This window comes from Palaemon carinicauda, chromosome 30 (assembly GCF_036898095.1).
Source record: "Palaemon carinicauda isolate YSFRI2023 chromosome 30, ASM3689809v2, whole genome shotgun sequence".
NCBI lineage: Eukaryota > Metazoa > Arthropoda > Malacostraca > Decapoda > Palaemonidae > Palaemon > Palaemon carinicauda.
The window spans coordinates 25,641,278-25,660,768 of NC_090754.1; the positions used below are offsets into that span (position 1 = coordinate 25,641,278).

At 45.8% G+C, this 19,491-nt stretch overlaps 1 protein-coding gene across 1 annotated transcript in view; it reads left to right on the forward strand.

The window, feature by feature from the left end:
• The window catches only part of LOC137622932 (zinc finger protein 585A-like), an 81,315-nt gene that overhangs the window by 56,648 nt on the left and 5,176 nt on the right, over positions 1 to 19,491 (forward strand). The window contains exons 3-4 of the mRNA XM_068353505.1: positions 17,383 to 17,507; positions 17,934 to 18,051. Coding sequence (XP_068209606.1) covers positions 17,383 to 17,507; positions 17,934 to 18,051 — 243 coding nt within the window. The remainder of the gene's footprint in view (positions 1 to 17,382; positions 17,508 to 17,933; positions 18,052 to 19,491) is intronic.

The window sequence follows — 19,491 nt, forward strand, 5'->3', positions numbered from 1 at the left end:
GCGATCGCCATGCAGGTAGGGGGTGTACATCAACAGCGCCATCTGTCGGGCAGGTACTCAGTACTCAATGTAAACACAGAACTCAATTTTCTCTCTGTCGTGCTACCGGCAAGACCTACTAATTCGCTGTTGCTAACTGGATTGGTTTTCACATCTTTTTGGTGAAGTACACATTTCTGGTTTTGAGCTTTCGCTTTGCAGGCTTTATCTTCAATACATCCTTGCATTCTTTTGTTGATATCGGATTATTTGTTGATGACTTTGGATAGTTTTTGAATTCCCCACTTGACTAATTCAAAATGGCTGACCCTTCTCAAGTCCCTAAATTCAGGAAGTGTAATGCTAGGGACTGTTCAAGGCGTCTTCCGAAGGCCTCTATCGATCCTCACACCGTTTGTTCCAATTGTCGGGATAAAACCTGCCAATTGGAAGATCGATGTGAGGAATGCGTTGGGCTTTCGGAATTCGATTTTATCGAATTCCTTAAATATACACGTAGGCTAGAGAGAGATAGAGTCAGGAGAAGTTCGTCTCTCTCCGTTGAATTTTCCTCTCCTCATGCCCCACAACCTATTCCTTCCCCTGTAGTGGTTGCTCCTGATCCCCCTTCTAGCACTCAAGAACCTTCGATGGCAGATATGATGCGTGCCATCCAAGCTCTGGGTGAGAGAGTCGAGTCCTTGGCTAGTGACCGCAACCAGCTCATGGCAGACGTCAAGGAGCTGAAGTGTAAGAGTGCAGTGGGTGATAAAGTGAGTGATAGTGTTGTGGATAGTGTTGCGCTTGAGGGTTCGTCTGTTCGTGCCTGTCGTCCTCCCAGTCCGGGACCTCTTGCAAGCTCCCAAGCCCAGGGGAGAAGCAATGTCGTACGACCAAAGGGTTCGAGAGGCTTTAATCAGCGAACAGACGTTCCCTCCGTGGTTTCGGGCGTATCTACCCAAGATCGCCCCACCCACACAAAGACGAGAGAGCCCATTTATTCCTCGTCTGCGGAAGAGGTTTCTCGTAAGAAACCATGGACCAAGGTCTCGCGGCCTCTTAAGCGCAAGTCGGTCCCTTCCGCTCAAGTCCAACGGCCCAGTTGTAGCCACTGGGTCAGTTCGGACTCGCTGCAGTCTTCCGACGACTGCTCACCTCCTAAGAGAGGCAAAGCGGTACCGCATCAGGCAGTCACACCGTCTGTTGCCGCACCTGCTCCTGTAGACCCTAAGTGGTCTTTGCTGCAGACCATGCAGGCTCAGTTAACGTCATTGATGCAGGACTTTCGTGCGGAGAAGGTTGACGCTGCACCAACCTCTAGCCTACACCCACCCACGGTTGTGCGTCCTGTGGACGCTGAGGCAACCTTCGGCCGCACTCCAGCTGAGAGAGTCCCGCCACCCATGCGCTGCCAGCCGCATGTTGACGTTCAGCGACGCACGGAACCTTCCGTTGACGTTCGCGAGGTACAACAACAGTCTAAGTTGTTTTGTTTTGACGCGGTGCGTCAACCTCCGCAACCCATTGTGGTTACCTCTGCTCGCCCACATCAGACTACACAGTCTGGAGTAGACGCTATGCGTCCCCGCGCTGCTATGGTTGTTGCCAGTTCACAGACTGGGCAACAGTTCCATGACGTTGCGTCCGGTTCAGTCACGCGTGCACCCGTGCTGCCGGACTCAGCTGACCAGCCGATTCCTACTCCTTTGCCGCTTCCTCCTCAGTTCTCAGATTATGGACTCTCTGATGATGACGACGCGGCCCACATTCATGACCCACATACGGACCTTGACGAACCCAAGACCACGCAACCCTCTTTGGACTTTAGAAAAGTTCTTGCTCTGTTCAAAGAGATGTATCCGGACCAGTTTGTGTCTGCGGCTCCACGCTCCCCTCCATCAGAGTTTGCTTCAGGTACGCAGTCATCCGCGCCTGCCTTTACGAAACTCGTCCTCGCCCGCTCGTCCAAGAGAGCTTTACGGGTTTTAGGAGACTGGATGCAGTCCAAAAAGGACCTAGGGAAGACAGCGTTTTCGTTTCCCCCTGCGAGACTCTCTTCCAGATCGAGCGTCTGGTATGCCACGGGAGAAGTTCTCGGCTTGGGAGTTCCTGCCTCTGCCCAGGGCGACTTCTCAAGCCTGGTAGACTCTCCCCGCAGGCTAGCCATGAGACGCTCTAAGATATGCTGGTCTCCTACGGACTTAGACCATCTGTTGAAAGGAGTGTTTAGACCCTTCGAGGTCTTTAACTTTTTGGACTGGTGTCTGGGAGCTTTGAGCAGGAAGATCTCCCCATCTGACAAGGAATCTTCCTTGCTCATAATGTCCTGCATGGACAAGGCCATACGAGACGGATCTAGTGAACTTGCGGCTTCGTTCGTATCCGGGGTCCTCAAGAAACGGGAGAACCTTTGCTCTTTCCTGTCAGCTGGAGTAACACCATGTCAGAGATCTGAACTCCTTTTTGCTCCCCTCTCAAAGTGCCTTTTTCCAGAGGACTTGATTAAGGAGATTGCTGCCTCTTTGATTCAGAAGGACACCCATGACCTGGTTGCGTCCTCTGCCCGCAAAGCCACCCCTTTGCCTTCCGTGTCAAGACCCAGGATGGACACTCCAGCGTCCAGATTCATTCCGCCCTTTCGTGGCAGAGCCTCCAGCAGAGGAGGTGCTCGTGCCGAAGGGAGACGTGGGAAGAAGAAAGGTACCAAGTCCTTTAAAGGCAGAGTCTGACTGCCTCCTTCCTCAGACAGCATTGGGAGCCAGACTCAAGAACTTCTGGCAGACCTGGGAGGCAAGAGGCGCAGATGCACAATCTGTGAAGCTGCTCAGAGAAGGGTACAAGATCCCGTTTGTCCGCAAACCCCCTCTAGCAACGTGTCCCATCGATCTCTCTCCCAGGTACAGAGAGGAAGACAAGAGACGAGCTTTGAAGCAGGAGGTGTCTCTCTTACTAGAAAAGGGAGCGGTAGTCAAAGTCCGGGACCATCAATCCCCGGGCTTCTACAACCGTCTCTTCTTAGTGGTAAAGAAGACAGGAGGGTGGAGGCCGGTGCTAGACGTCAGTGCGCTGAATGTCTTTGTCACAAAGCAGACGTTCGCCATGGAGACCACAAAGTCTGTTCTAGCAGCGGTCAGAAAGGAAGACTGGATGGTCTCTTTAGACCTAAGGGACGCATACTTTCACGTCCCCATCCACCCAGACTCCCAACCTTTTCTGAGATTCGTTTACGAAAAGGTTGTCTACCAATTTCAAGCCCTGTGCTTTGGCCTAAGCACAGCTCCTCTTGTGTTTACGAGGCTGATGAGGAATATAGCCAAATTCCTTCATTTAGCGGACATCAGAGCCTCCCTCTATTTGGACGACTGGCTTCTAAGAGCCTCTTCCAGTCGTCGCTGTCTGGAGAATCTAAAGTGGACTCTAGATCTGATCAAGGAATTGGGTCTCCTGGTCAATATAGAAAAGTCTCAACTGGTCCCATCCCAAACTATTGTGTATTTAGGGATGGAGATTCACAGTCAAGCTTTTCGGGCTTTTCCGTCGGCCCCCAGAACAAGTCAAGCCCAGGTATGCATCCAGAACATGCTGAAGAGGGAACGATGTTCAGTCAGACAGTGGATGAGTCTGATAGGGACGCTATCATCCCTGGAACAGTTCGTTTCGTTAGGGAGACTACACCTCCGTCCCCTTCAATTTCACCTAGCTGTTTACTGGAAAAAGGACAAGACGCTAGAAGCGGTCTCGATCCCCATTTCCGAGAAGATGAAGTCGTCCCTGACTTGGTGGAAGGACAGTATCAGCCTCAGAGAGGGTCTGCCCCTGGCTGTTCAGACCCCCAACCACGTTCTCTTCTCGGACGCATCGGACACGGGCTGGGGTGCGACTTTAGACGGTCGGGAATGCTCGGGAACTTGGAACTCGCATCAAAGAACGTTACATATCAACTGCAAGGAGCTACTGGCAGTTCATCTGGCCTTGAAAAGCTTCAAGTCCCTCCTTCAAGGCAAAGTGGTGGAGGTGAACTCGGACAACACCACGGCTTTGGCGTACATCTCCAAGCAAGGAGGGACCCATTCTATGACGTTGTACGAGATCGCAAGGGACCTCCTCACCTGGTCAAAAGATCTAAACCTTTCACTAGTAACGAGGTTCATCCAAGGCCACTTGAATGTCATGGCAGATTGCCTCAGTCGGAAGGGACAAATCATTCCAACAGAATGGACCCTACACAAGGATGTGTGCAAGAGACTGTGGGCCACATGGGGCCAACCTACCATAGATCTCTTCGCAACCTCGATGACCAAGAGGCTCCCAATATATTGCTCACCAATCCCGGACCCAGCAGCAGTTCATATAGATGCCTTTCTACTGGATTGGTCACATCTAGACCTTTATGCATTCCCCCCGTTCAAGATTGTCAACAAGGTACTGCAGAAGTTCGCCTCTCACGAAGGGACAAGGTTGACGTTAGTTGCTCCCCTCTGGCCCGCGAGAGAATGGTTCACCGAGGTACTTCAATGGCTGGTGGACGTTCCCAGAACTCTTCCTCTAAGGGTGGACCTTCTACGTCAGCCACACGTAAAGAAGGTACACCAAGGCCTCCACGCTCTTCGTCTGACTGCCTTCAGACTATCGAAAGACTCTCTAGAGCTAGAGGCTTTTCGAAGGAGGCAGCCAGGGCGATTGCTAGAGCAAGGAGGACATCCACTCTTAGAGTCTACCAGTCGAAGTGGGAAGTCTTCCGAAACTGGTGCAAGTCAGTATCAGTATCCTCGACCAGTACCTCTGTAACCCAAATAGCTGACTTCCTATTATACCTGAGGAAAGAAAGATCTCTTTCAGCTCCCACGATCAAAGGTTACAGAAGCATGTTGGCATCAGTCTTCCGTCACAGAGGCTTAGATCTTTCCAACAACAAAGATCTACAGGACCTCCTTAAGTCTTTTGAGACCACGAAGGAGCGTCGTTTGGCTACACCTGGTTGGAATTTAGACGTGGTACTAAGATTCCTTATGTCAGAAAGGTTCGAGCCGCTACAATCAGCCTCCTTTAAAGATCTCACTTTAAAGACTCTTTTCCTGGTTTGCTTGGCCACAGCTAAAAGAGTCAGTGAGATTCACGCCTTCAGCAGGAACATCGGATTTTCATCTGAAACGGCTACATGTTCTTTACAGCTTGGTTTTCTAGCCAAAAACGAGCTACCTTCTCGTCCTTGGCCGAAATCGTTCGATATTCCAAGCCTTTCAAATATGGTTGGAAATGAACTAGAAAGAGTCTTATGCCCTGTTAGAGCTCTTAAGTTCTATTTAAAACGAACTAAACCTTTACGAGGACAGTCAGAAGCTTTATGGTGTTCTATTAAGAAACCTTCTTTGCCCATGTCAAAGAATGCCTTATCTTATTATATCAGACTGTTGATACGAGAAGCTCATTCCCATCTGAGTGAGGAAGACCAAGCTTTGCTGAAGGTAAGGACACATGAAGTTAGAGCTGTCGCAACTTCAGTGGCCTTTAAACAAAATAGATCTCTGCAGAGCATAATGGGCGCAACCTATTGGAGAAGCAAGTCAGTGTTCGCGTCTTTTTATCTTAAAGATGTCCAGTCTCTTTACGAGAACTGCTACACCCTGGGACCATTCGTAGCAGCGAGTGCAGTAGTGGGTGAGGGCTCAACCACTACATTCCCCTAATTCCATAACCTTTTTAATCTTTCTCTTGAAATGTTTTTTATTGTTGTTTTTGGGTTGTCCGGAAGGCTAAGAAGCCTTTCACATCCTGGTTGATTTGGCGGGTGGTCAAATTCTTTTCTTGAGAAGCGCCTAGATTAGAGGTTTTGATGAGGTCCTGTAGTATGGGTTGCAACCCTTGATGTTTCAGCTCCTAGGGGTCGCTCAGCATCCTAAGAGGATCGCGAGGCTCCGTAAGGAAGACGTACTTAAAAAGGCAGAGTAATTGTTCAAGTCGACTTCCTTACCAGGTACTTATTTATTTTATGTTTGTTATTTTGAATAACTGCTAAAATGAAATAAAAAATCCTTAGCTCATAATAATGTAAACAATTATTGCTGGTCTCTACCCACCCCCCTGGGTGTGATTCAGCTTATATAATCACCGGCTAAGTTTAATATTGAAAAATGTTATTTTTATAATAAAATAAATTTTTGAATATACTTACCCGGTGATTATATATTAAAGGACCCTCCCTTCCTCCCCAATAGAGACCCAGTGGACCGAGGAGAAAATTGAGTTCTGTGTTTACATTGATGTACACCCCCTACCTGCATGGCGATCGCTGGCGGATTTTGAACGTAGAGTTTTCTGTCGAGCAGCAGAGCTGCAGCTTATATAATCACCGGGTAAGTATATTCAAAAATTTATTTTATTATAAAAATAACATTTTATCTAAAAAGTCACAAATATGAAAAAACGGATTTTGAGCGAAGCGAAAAATTTATTTTTGGGTGAGATAGCCATGTCATCCTGATGGAAGGTACCTTTAGTAGCTTCCTAAGGGTATATATGACTACAGTGATTTTCCCAGAGAATTAAACTAAAGGTTTCACAGAATTCTAACTTCTGGCGCAAGTACCCTTAAGGTTTCCCTTTAGGATATCGTATAATAACGGGACGTATTCTTGACACGCCACATATCTATCTGCACCCCACATAGTGTTTAAGCTTCGAGGGGGAAGTTGGTGGCAAGATATGGGAGGAGCTGTTATAAAGTTCTCCTCCTCCGTTACTGTTATGGTACTCGGATGATGTCATAAACGACGCCATCTTGGCCGCTATTTTGGCTGACGTCATCACCGCCCGCGTCCTACATTCCTTCTGTAGTAGCGTCTATGACCAGGGGTTTTTTCCCAGTTGTTAGCTATTTACTGCCAGCATGTCGCAATCTTCAGCTTCTGCCTCTGGAAAGGAGGAGTACATCCGGTGTGAGAGCGCCTTCTGCAGCGTTCGGCGCCGTGACTTCTACGGCCACCTGGCATGCCCAACCCACGCCAGCTGCTCCGTCACCCAGGAATCTCTGAGGTACTGAGACCCGCAAGTTTGCACAGTTTGCAAGGACCTGCTCAATGAGGCGTTCGAGTCTCCCCAGTCTGCGGAGTCAAGGGACATCGCTCGGGAGAAACTACGCAAGTGGCTGCGTGGTTTCCAAAAGAACGCCATGAAGATGAGAGCTATGCTCTTTCCTAAGGCATCTGCGGATGCTGTCATCCCCAAACCCGAGATCCCCTGCGTCCAACTGACGGTCGACCCAGATGTTTCGGACGCACTTCAGGACATCTATCTCGTCGATGATGAAAGGATGTCAGAGGTGTCAGATACCACCGAGAGGACCCTGATGGCTGAGGGTCGAGAAGAGGAACCTACAGAGGCTCCTGACTGTATTGCGCATTGATTAGATTCTGACTATGTGTCTTCAAGTTATTGAATGCCTTTGTTGTGATGTAAAAATATTTCAACCACACTACTGTATCTAGTAGAGTAGGCCTACTTGTAATTCGGTGTCAATTGAAATTTTGGCTTCCACACAAAATACAGGAATGGAGTCTTTAGATGGTCAATCAGTAACCCTCGATTAAATGGGGATGCCCAGTTCTCAGATAGAATACCATTTATTCATTAGTTTTTATATTGCTGAATTCCACAAGCCTACTGTGAGTTTAATCTGTTTAATGTCTTACCCATTTCATTACTCCTTAAATCCTACCATTTGTTTGCTATAATTGACTTCAGTAATGCCACACAGTCATATACAGTATTATGTTTTATATAGTGGAAGTCATAAATGCTGCAGACTTGGCAGCTTTATTTGCATTTATTCCTATGTGTATTCAAACTTCTGAGTCATTTGTATGGAGGTTACATCTAGTTTCATTTTCTACAGCTAGACAATCAAAAAGAAATCAATAGATTACATCATGTTCCATTGGTAGGCAACTGCTACACATGACACGTCCCGCTTGTACCAGGTGCATACTCACACAATGCTTCTGGCCGTAAAGCAGGTTGGACGTACCTGCCCTCACTTCTGTAATCAGACAACTGCTTGTGCTCTCCAGTCCCGGACCAAGCTGTAGTGATGGAAGACGCATTTCAATACCTGTTGGACGATAATGACTTCTACACCTTCCCACCGTTCTCTCTTATCCGTCAGGCACTGAACAGGATCAAAACATCCAAGAGAGTCAGGAGTAATGCTATTGGCCCCAAGGTAGCCAGAAGTAGTATGGTATTCAGACCAACTGGAACTTCTTACGGAAATACCAAGAGAACTTTCAGAATGGCCAAACTTGCCACGCCAACCTCACATAAGAAAATTCCACGACACTGTACATTCCCTATCCCTTCACAGCTGAAAACAATCCAGCATCTCCTCCGAAAGAAAGGTATTTAAAACCAACTGCGAAGCAGTTTTCCAGATATCTCCGAAAGTCTTCTGCAGCAGTTTACCAGGCAAATTGGAAAATCTTCTGGAATTGGTGTCGTAGGAGAAATATTGCTCCACTCAAAGCCACTATTCCCCTGATTGCAGACTTTTTAGTGTTCCTGAGGAACAAGAAGGCCCCTTTCAGTCACTACGGTAAAAGGCAACCTCTTGGCCTTGAGCTAAGTATTCAGACTGAAAGTACTGGATCTCTCAGACTCTTGAGAACTCTCAACCTTGATTAGAAGTTCCAAGCAGTCTTAGCCTCCTCGATTACTAATACCCCTCTTGTGGGATGTGACTGAGATCTTACGGGCCTTGAAAATTGGCCCGTACATATATATGATATAGCTTTATACAGAGACTTTACTTCAAAGAAAGTCTTGCCCCTTGCCTTAGCTTCAGCCAAGAGAGTGAGTGAACTGCATACTATATCTCATCTCATGTCACATTCCAGAGGGTGGAGAATATTATCTTTGTCTTTTGTTACTGATTTTGGGGACATAACCCAATAACCTGGTTGATAATATTAGATTTGACTCTTTCATGATCTTATCTCTCAAAGAGGTAACTAATGACCTGTATGACATGTTACTATATGTATCCTGTAAGAAAAGTATGTAAATATCTAAAGAGGAGGCAGTATCTTAGGCCTAAAACCTCTTAATTTTTTTGAGCACTGGCCAATCCGAAAAGAAAGTTTCCAGAAACACCATTTCTTTCTGGTTGAGAGAAAGCATCTCCATGTGCCCCCCCTCCCCACCCCCTGGATCACATGATATATGTGTTTTTGCCACAACCTTAGCATTCTGCCACACCCACTCGGTAGCTCAAGTTCTAAAAGCAGGAGTCTGGAAGGGACTAATCTCTTTTACGAACCACTACCATAAAGATTGCACACACAGGTCCTTAGATACCATTTCCATAGAGCTTAATGTCACTGCACATAGTGTAATCTAAGCTCTCATGGGGCAAGTATCTGCTCCTATCCCACGTATCAGTTACTCTCTGCATTATATAGGTGTTTATTATGAGTATAAAGGCGAATGGTGATTTTGATCAGACCTGAAGCCCTCTCTTAAAATCTCCCTAATGCAAGTAAGAATGCTTTGTTTTTGGCTAGAATGGAACAGAAAGACCTGGCTCGTACAAGCCAGCTGCACTGTTCACAAATAATTCACTTTGATCTCTTGCTGTTACTATAGTAATTGTATCTTGAGAGAGAAGGGCAGACCTACTACCTTCACGGAGACTTCCTCCCTCCCAAAGAAGACTCCCCATATAAAGGATTCAGAAGTTTCTATCCACATAGGAATAAACTGCAAATTTTATATAATTTGTATTTTTCCTAGCTATGCAAACCTGATTAATTTACCAAAGGTCCCACCTCAGCCACACCACAAATCTTTAACCAGAATAGTGTTGTGAGTATGCACTTGATACAAGTGGGACAAGTTATGCGCAGCAATTGCCTAGCAACGCATCATGACGTAATCTACCAATTTCCTTTTGATTGGCTGGCTGTAGAAAATGAAACCAGAAGTAACTCCCATAAAAATGACTGTGGTTTGTATAGCTAGGAAAAATGTTATTTTTATTAATAAAATAAATTTTTTAATATACTTACCCGATAATCATGTAGCTGTCAACTCCGTTGCCCGACAGAATTCTATGGAGGGATACGCCAGCTATCACAATACTAGAAGGGGGTGTACTTACCAGCGCCACCTGTGGCCAGGTACTCAATCATTTGTTGTTGACACCTCCTCAATTATTCCTCGGTCCACTGGTTCTCTCTGGGGAGGAAAGGGAGGGTCGATTAAATCATGATTATCGGGTAAGTATATTCAAAAATTTATTTTATTAATAAAAATAACATTTTTCAATATTAAACTTACCCGATAATCATGTAGCTGATTCACACCCAGGGAGGTGGGTGAAAACCAGTGTACAAGATTAAAGGATAGCTAAGTATCCCATATTTCATATAACAGTTATCTCAAATAACAATGAAATAATAAGTACCTGGTAAGGAAGTCGACTAGAACCGTTACTCTGCCTCTTTATTTAAAGTTCGTCTTCCTTACTGAGCGCAGCGTTCCTCTTGGAGGCTGAATCAACCCAAAGGTGCCAAAGTACACGGGGTTGCAACCCCTACTAAAGGACCTCTACCAAACCTTTAACCCAGGCGCTTCTCAAGAATGAATAGACCACCCGCCAAATCCAAGGATGCGGAAGGCTTCTTAGCCTACCGTAACAACCATAAAAAACAACAATAAAAGTATTCAAGAGAAAGGTTAAAAAAGGTTATGGGATTAAGGGAATGTAGTGGCTGAGCCCTCACCTACTACTGCACTCGCTGCTACGAATGGTCCCAGGGTGTAGCAGTTCTCGTAAAGAGACTGGACATCTTTCAGATAAAATGATGCAAACACTGACTTGCTCCTCCAATAGGTTGCATCCATTATGCTCTGCAGAGAACGGTTTTTATTAAAGGCCAACGAAGTAGCTACAGCTCTTACTTCGTGGGTCCTTACCTTCAGCAATGCAAGGTCTTCCTCCTTTAAGTGAGAATGTGCTTCTCTGATCAGAAGCCTTATATAGTACGAAAGCCCATTCTTGGACATGGGTCTCGAGGGTTTCTTGATGGCACACCATAAGGCTTCTGACTGTCCTCGAATAGGTTTAGACCTCTTCAGATAATATTTGAGAGCTCTGACAGGGCAAAGAACTCTCTCTAGTTCGTTACCTACCATGTTGGAGAGGCTAGGTATTTCGAACGATCTAGGCCAAGGACGTGAAGGAAGCTCGTTCTTTGCTAGGAATCCAAGCTGAAAAGAACATGTTGCAGATTCGGTTGTGAAACCAATGTTCTTGCTGAAAGCATGAACCTCACTGACTCTCTTAGCTGTTGCAAGGCAAACGAGAAAAGCAGTCTTGAGGGTAAGATCCTTGAAGGAAGCTGACTGGAGAGGTTCGAACCTAGATGTCATAAGGAACCTTAAGACTACGTCTAGATTCCAGCCTGGAGTGGAAAGACGACGTTCTTTAGACGTCTCAAAAGACTTGAGAATGTCTTGAAGGTCCTTGTTGGAAGACAGGTCCAAACCCCTGTGGCGGAGAACTGAGGCCAACATGCTCCTATATCCTTTAATCGTAGGTGTTGAAAGGGATCTCTCATTCCTAAGATGTAGAAGGAAGTCAGCTATTTGGATCACAGAGGTATTGGTAGAGGATATTGAATTGGCTCTACACCAGCTTCGGAAGACCTCCCACTTAGACTGGTAGACTCTACGAGTGGAAACTCTTCTAGCTCTGGCAATCGCACTGGCTGCCTCCTTCGAAAAGCCTCTAGCTCTAGCGAATCTTTCGACAGTCTGAAGGCAGTCAGCCGAAGAGCGTGGAGGTTTGGATGCAACCTGTCTACGTGTGGTTGACGTAGAAGGTCCACTCTTAGAGGTAGAGTCCTGGGGAAGTCGACTAGCCATTGAAGTACCTCTGTGTACCATTCTCTTGCAGGCCAAAGGGGAGCAACCAGCGTCAGCCGTGTCCCTTCGTGCGAGACGAATTTCTGCAGAACTTTGTTTATTATCTTGAACGGAGGGAATGCGTACAGGTCGAGATGGGACCAGTTCAGAAGAAAAGCATCCACATGAACCGCTGCAGGGTCTGGAACAGGGGAACAATAAAGCGGAAGTCTCTTGGTTATGGAGGTGGCAAACAGATCTATGGTAGGTTGACCCCACAAGGTCCAAAGTCTGTTGCACACACTCTTGTGGAGGGTCCATTCTGTGGGAATGACCTGATTCCTTCTGCTGAGGCGATCCGCTGAAACATTCATATCGCCCTGGATGAACCTCGTGACCAGAGTGAGGTTTAGACCTCTTGACCAAATGAGGAGGTCCCTTGCGATCTCGTAAAGGCTCCTCGAATGGGTCCCTCCTTGCTTGGAGATGTAAGCCAAGGCTGTGGTGTTGTCTGAATTCACCTCCACCACTTTGCCTAGCAGGAGGGACTTGAAGTTCAACAGGGCTAGATGAACTGCTAACAGTTCCTTGCAGTTGATGTGGAGTAATCCTTGTTCCTTGTTCCATACTCCTGAGCATTCCCGTCCGTCCAAGGTCGCACCCCAGCCCGAGTCCGATGCATCTGAGAAGAGATGAAGATTGGGGGTCTGGATGGCCAATGATAGACCCTCCTTGAGAAGGAGATTGTGCTTCCACCACAGGAGAGTGGTCTTCATCTCTTGGTTGATAGGGATAGAGACTGCTTCTAGAGTCGAGCCCTTGTCCCAATGAGCAGCAAGATGGAATTGAAGAGGGCGGAGGTGGAGTCTTCCTAGCTCGACAAACAGGGCCAGTGATGAGAGGGTCCCTGTGAGACTCATCCACTGTCTCACTGAGCAATTGCTCCTCTTCAGCATGCTCATGATGCACTCTAGGGCTTGGTTTATCCTGGGGGCCGATGGAAAAGCCCGAAAATCCTGACTCTGAATCTCCATTCCCAGGTACACAATGGATTGGGAGGGAATGAGTTGAGATTTCTCTATATTGACTAATAGACCTAGGTCTCTGATTAAGTCTAAAGTCCAATTGAGGTTCTCCAGACAACGACGACTCGTGGAGGCTCTCAACAGCCAGTCGTCTAGGTAGAGGGAGGCTCTGATGTTCGATAAGTGTAGGAATTTCGCTACATTCCTCATCAGATGAGTAAAGACCATAGGAGCTGTGCTTAGGCCAAAACACAGGGCTTGGAACTGATAGACAACCTTTCCGAAAACGAATCTCAGGAAAGGTTGGGAGTCTGGATGAATGGGAACGTGAAAGTATGCATCTTTCAAGTCCAACGAGACCATCCAGTCCTCCTGTCTGACCGCTGCTAAGACCGACTTGGTCGTCTCCATCGTGAACGTCTGCTTGGTGACATACTCGTTGAGAGAGCTGACGTCCAGCACCGGTCTCCAACCTCCTGTCTTCTTGGCCACAAGAAAGAGACGGTTGTAGAAGCCCGGGGATTGATGGTCCCGGACTATAACCACTGCCTTCTTCTGCACAAGTAGCGACACCTCCTGTTGCAATGCTAGCCTCTTGTCCTCTTCTTTGTAGTTGGGAGAGAGGTTGATGGGCGATGTGGTCAGAGGTGGTTTGAGGCAGAATGGAATCCTGTAACCGTACCTCAGCCAACTGACAGACTGTGCGTCTGCACCTCTCTTCTCCCAGGCTCGCCAGAAGATCTTGAGTCTGGCTCCTACTGTTGTCTGGAGAATCTGAGAGTCAGTTCTTTCCCTTAGATGTCCTGGATCCTTTCCTAGACTTGCTCCTGTGAGAGTCTGGACGGGAGCTTCCTCGGCTGGGGGCTCTACCACGAAAGGGCGGTATGAACCTCGTAGCCGGGGTATCAGCCACTGGGGAGCGATAAGTCTTGGGGACTGAGGTGGCAACCTTAGACTTACGAGCCGATGAGGCTACAAGATCGTGCGTGTCCTTTTGTAACAGGGCAGCAGACAAGTCCTTAACTAGCTCCTCGGGAAAGAGGAACTTTGAGAGTGGAGCAAAAAGGAGTTGTGACCGTTGGCAAGGTGTAATGCTGGCGGAAAGGAAGGTACACAGTTGTTCCCTTTTCTTCAACACCCCTGATACAAATAACGACGCTAGCTCACCCGATCCATCTCTGATGGCCTTATCCATGCAGGACATTATAAGCATGGCAGAATCTTTGTCCGCAGGAGAGGTTTTCTTGCTGAGGGCTCCCAGGCACCAGTCGAGAAAGTTGAACATTTCAAATGCTCTGAACAACCCTTTCAGAAAATGATCCAGGTCTGAGAAGGTCCAACAAACCTTCGAGCGTCTCATAGCAGTTCTCCGAGGCGAGTCCACCAGACTTGAGAAGTCAGCCTGGGCAGAGGCAGGTACTCCTAAGCCTGGTGCTTCCCCTGTGGCATACCAAACGCAACCTTTCGAAGCGAGCTTCGTTGGAGGGAACATGAAGGAAGTCTTGCCAAGGTGTTGTTTAGACTGCAGCCACTCCCCTAAGATCCTTAAAGCCCTCTTGGAGGATCTAGCTAGGACAAGCTTAGTATAGTTGGACTTAGCTTGTTGTACGCCCAGCGAAAACTCAGATGGTGGAGAGCGGGGAATAGCAGAGACGAAGTGGTCTGGGTAAATCTCCCTGAGTAGAGCCAAGACCTTACGAAAATCAATCGACAATGGAGAAAGCTTAGATTCGTCCACGTCTGATGAGGGATCAAGGTGTGCCTCCTCATCATCCGACACCTCATCAGCAGAGGGTAGCGAAGCGATCAGACCAGAATGCTGAACCGCAGAGTCAGAACGGGTAGGAACAATAACAGTGGTTTCCTCTTCCAGTAACTGTTGAGGGAAAACCTGAGGCTCAGACTGCAAAGGCTGAACAACAGACGAAGCAGAAGGCAGGCGCATGGGTGAAGGAGGTTGACTCCTAGCAAGAGAGGTTGAACCCAAGGATTGCACAAGCTGAGCGGAGGACGGAGGCGGAGTAGTCCGTTCCTGTTCCTGTGAGATGAGCGGAGCATGATGAGGTTGAGGCTGCGCAGAACAAGGTAAAGTTCTCGCAAGCTGAGGCTCCTGAGGCGCAAGTCCAGGGTGTAGAGGAGCTTGCCTTGAGGAGGGTTGAGCTCGCTGCAGCGATGGCTGAGCAGACAGACTCACGGAGGAGAGGGGTTGTTGTACCCCAACCGAGAGTTGCACCACTGGTGGAGCAGCAAGGGGAGGCGGAGGAAGAGAGGAATAACTCTCCTGATCCCAAAGCAAGGGTTGCCTTAAAGAAGGCTGAGGCTGAACACCACTGGGAACAGCGAACTCCGAAAGTGGCTCAACATCGTACGCCTGGCAGATGGTGCTGCGACCAGGCGGAGCAAGTGCAGGCGGGGCGAGCACAGGCGGAGCGAGAACAGGCGGAGGGAGTGTAGGCGGAGGAGGAGGTGCAACACTCTCAGCCCGACACTCACGCATCAAGTCCGAAAGCTGAGCTTGCATGGACTGAAGCAGGGTCCACTTGGGATCGGCAGAAACGAAAACAGACTGAGGTAAAGTCACAGTCGGGCTCTGTTTTGGCAGAACCTTACTCCTCTTGGGCGGAGTACAGTCGACAGATGACTGAGGCGAGTCAGAGCTGAGCCAATGACTGCAACCTGGCTGAGCACTCGCGGACTGGACTCTACGTTTAAGCGGTCTCGAGACCTGAGACCAACGTTTCTTCCCTGCTAGTTGATCAGCGGACGAGAATAAGACGGGCTCAATCGTCTGCAGGTGGGAGTGACGGTCTAAGGAAGACACGCCCGCAACCACCGAGGATAGTTCTGTGCGCCTAACAAGGCCTGTCGAACCCTTAAGCCCTTCGACATTGCTTCTCCCCTGGGCATGGGAGCTTGCAAGAGGTCCCGGACTGGGAGGACGACTGGCTCGCACAGAAAAATCCTCACGCACCACACTGGCACCACTAGCACTTGGCACTGCACCGACACTAGCACTCGTCACAGCACTGGCACTAATTCCACCCACTGCACTCTTGACCTTCAGTTCTTTAACTTCGGCCATCAGAGACTTATGGTCACTTACCACTGATTCTACTTTATCGCCTAAAGCCTGAATAGCACGCAAAACAACTGACATATCAGGCGGAGGGCACACAGTAGGTTCGGGGGTAGCCACTACAGGGGTAGGAAAAGGTAGGGGATCATGAGGTGAGGAAAACATAGAAGAGTGAGAAGAACTTCTCCTAACTCTACCTCTCTCTAACTTAGATGAATATTTTAAAAGACGGACAAATTCCAATTCCGAAAGTCCGGCGCATTCCTCACATCGATTTTCTAATAGACAGGGCCTGTCCCTACAGTCAGAACAAGCGGTGTGAGGATCTACCGAGGCCTTCGGAATACGCCTATTGCAAGACCTACATCGTCTATGGGAGGGGGCTTGCGAAACGTCAGACATCTTGTTTCAAAGAGTTAGCCAAAGGGTGATCCAAAAACAAGCAAAATTCGTTAACCGTTATATCAGTACTATATAAAAGCTATCTAGCTAATAAAAGAAGGATTCCAGTAAAGCGACAGCCGTTAATCTGAGAGAATACTTCACCAAATATCCGTGAATAAACTCGAAGACCATAAGCGTATCCCAGAACGTCTAGCCGGAAGCACGACAGAGGAATAATTGAGGAGGTGTCAACAACAAATGATTGAGTACCTGGCCACAGGTGGCGCTGGTAAGTACACCCCCTTCTAGTATTGTGATAGCTGGCGTATCCCTCCATAGAATTCTGTCGGGCAACGGAGTTGACAGCTACATGATTATCGGGTAAGTTTAATATTGAAAAATACAAATTGCTGTATATAAAATTTGCAGTGCTTATATCATTTCATACATAAATGATCTAAGATCCAGTATAATTTAACATTTATATCTGGTAAATTAATGTTAATTCATGAAAAAGAATATTCAATCTGGGCAAGGGTAATTTGAGTGATTCCTGTGGCATTTTTAGAATTTCTGAAAATTTTGATTTTAGGAAGTAGCATTTTTATAGCACAGTAATACCCCACATTATGCTGATTCGACATACATAGGTTCCGACTTTGCATCTCTCATCCTTAAGTATTAAATGCAAAAATAAAATCCGCAGTAGGTGGTCATTAATTCTAGTCAAAAGTAATCAAGTAAGTCAGGATGAGCATGTATACAATCACCTCCAAGCAAGAGGCTTATGAGCCATATAATTTCCTATTATGTAGAGTAATCTGAATTTCAATATGTTTACCTTGACTAAATTTTTGTTAGGTATGTAGTGTTTAATTAACAGAAGTTGTGTCATTGTATTTGGTTTGCATGATTCATTTCCTTCTGGATTTTTTACCCTTTGTTATATTTTTCATAGATTGATATTTTATTATGAAGGTAACTCACAGACCTTATGATTGTTAACCTTTTCTCTTACAGACTTACAAGAGTAAAATGAGTCTGAAGAAACATCATGGTAGAGAACACATGCATTTACGACCCTATCAATGTGAACTTTGCCACAAGGATTTTTACAGTAAAGGCGATTTCAAGTGTCATATGAGGTACGGCTCTATTTTTATTAGAAATGTATATGTGAGTTTTTGGAACTTTTGCTGCACAGTATTTTGGAATAAACAATTCTGGTGAATTTTTTTTTTTTCAGGAAAACCTGATCTTAAGATACAATTGCAGAATGATGATGTAGTTTAGTCTATTGTGAAAACAGCAGTTCAAGTTACTGTATTAGTTTAGTTCTAGATAAATAGTAATAATACTTTTCATAAGAGGTAAATCATAAATTAGAGTATCAACATTACCATGTTACTTTTTATATTAGCATATTAGAAATTGTAGTTTTTCTGGTAAGATAGTGTAAATTACTTATAAAGATTAGATTATTTTTAAGCACTTAAATTGCATGAATCTTTAGATAAATTATAATAGTTCTGTCTCTTGAAATTTACTATTGTAGATGTATTAATTTACAGGGTACATAACAAAGAGCATCCTTACATTTGTTTTGCCTGTGGAAGAGACTTCGCTCACCTCTCCCATCTTCACAGACACGAAAGGATTCATACAAAAGAAAGGCCACACAAGTGTCCGGTAAGTCATCTGTATTATAGAAAACTACATTTAATTTTTAATTTTGCTACATTTAAGAGGGAAGAACTACTTGGAGGAGAATTTTAGTGTTTTACCTTTAAATCCAGTTGAAGGTAGATGAACTAAATGTCAAGTCCCAACTGGAATTTCTGTTTGCTAAACTTTTACTAAATTAAGTCCCCAGCCTCATCTGCAGAAGACTTTCATTCCTAGTTTTATTTTATGAAAGATGGATTTTCTTTGTAACTGCACGTTTCTTTTCTACCTCAATATTTTGTGACCTGCAATTAAGGATTGCTTTATTCATTATCTTAAAATGTTTGTGTGAATTGTGTATGGATGTTGATGAAGGAGAGGTCTAATTGGTGAGGGATCTATGGTCGTGGTTCAATCACTCCCCAGTTTTCTATACCGACACTCAATGAGTGAGCGAGCTAGGTTTATTCCTGGCATTCCATGCATCTCTTTTTTCTCTGGTATATTCAGCAATAACTATGCCTTAGAAATGGTGCTAGAGGAGCAATTAACTGGGCGTCACAGGTTCCTCGTCCAGCAATAGATTTTTCCTTCGTCAAAATCCCTTTTTTATTATTATTATTATTATTATTATTATTACTACTACTAGCTAAGCTACAAACTCAGAGCTTCACAGGGAAAAATAGCCCAGTGAGGAAAGGAAATGAGGAAATAAATAAACTACGAGAGAAGTAATGAACAATTAATATGAAATATTAAAGAACAATAACATTAACATATATCTTTCATATAAAAACTTAAAAAAAACAAGAGGAAGAGAAAGAAGATAGAATAGTGTGCCTGAGTATATCCTCAAGCAAAAGAACTCTACCCCAAGACATTGGAAGACCATGGTACTGAAGCTATGGCACTACCCAAGACTAGAGAACATTAGTTTGATTTTGGAGTGTTTTTCTTCTAGAAGAACTGCTTACCATAGCTAAAGAATTTTGGCCCATGGGTCCTAGCAATTGAGTCTTGGAGACCTTTCTGTGCCCAGGTGTATCTGGAGGGAAAACCTGACAATTGCAGTATGAAGTAAACATTAAAAGAGGTTGGACAGTAGGGTGAAAGAAAGGAGAAAGTAACAGAGGTACTGTAGGCTATAGTACAAGGCCAAAGGAATGCAACAAAGATCCCTTGCATTGTTTACCATTAGCAAAACCCACACTATATGGTATAAGATTTTATTTGACCTTCCACATCATTTCTATGAATATTCCCTAATATTCATTTTGCTGACAGGTTGTTGGATTGGTCGGAGAAGCTGGTCAATTTCAGGAAGCGCCTCTTGGCTCTGACCCAGAGGATTCTATATTTGTGAGTGATAATCACAACAGTTCCTTTTCATGTATTTTGTTGCATACAAAGGATTCAGATCTTTTTTCTTTTGCTGCAAAAGTTAAAACCATCAAAGCCAATGTA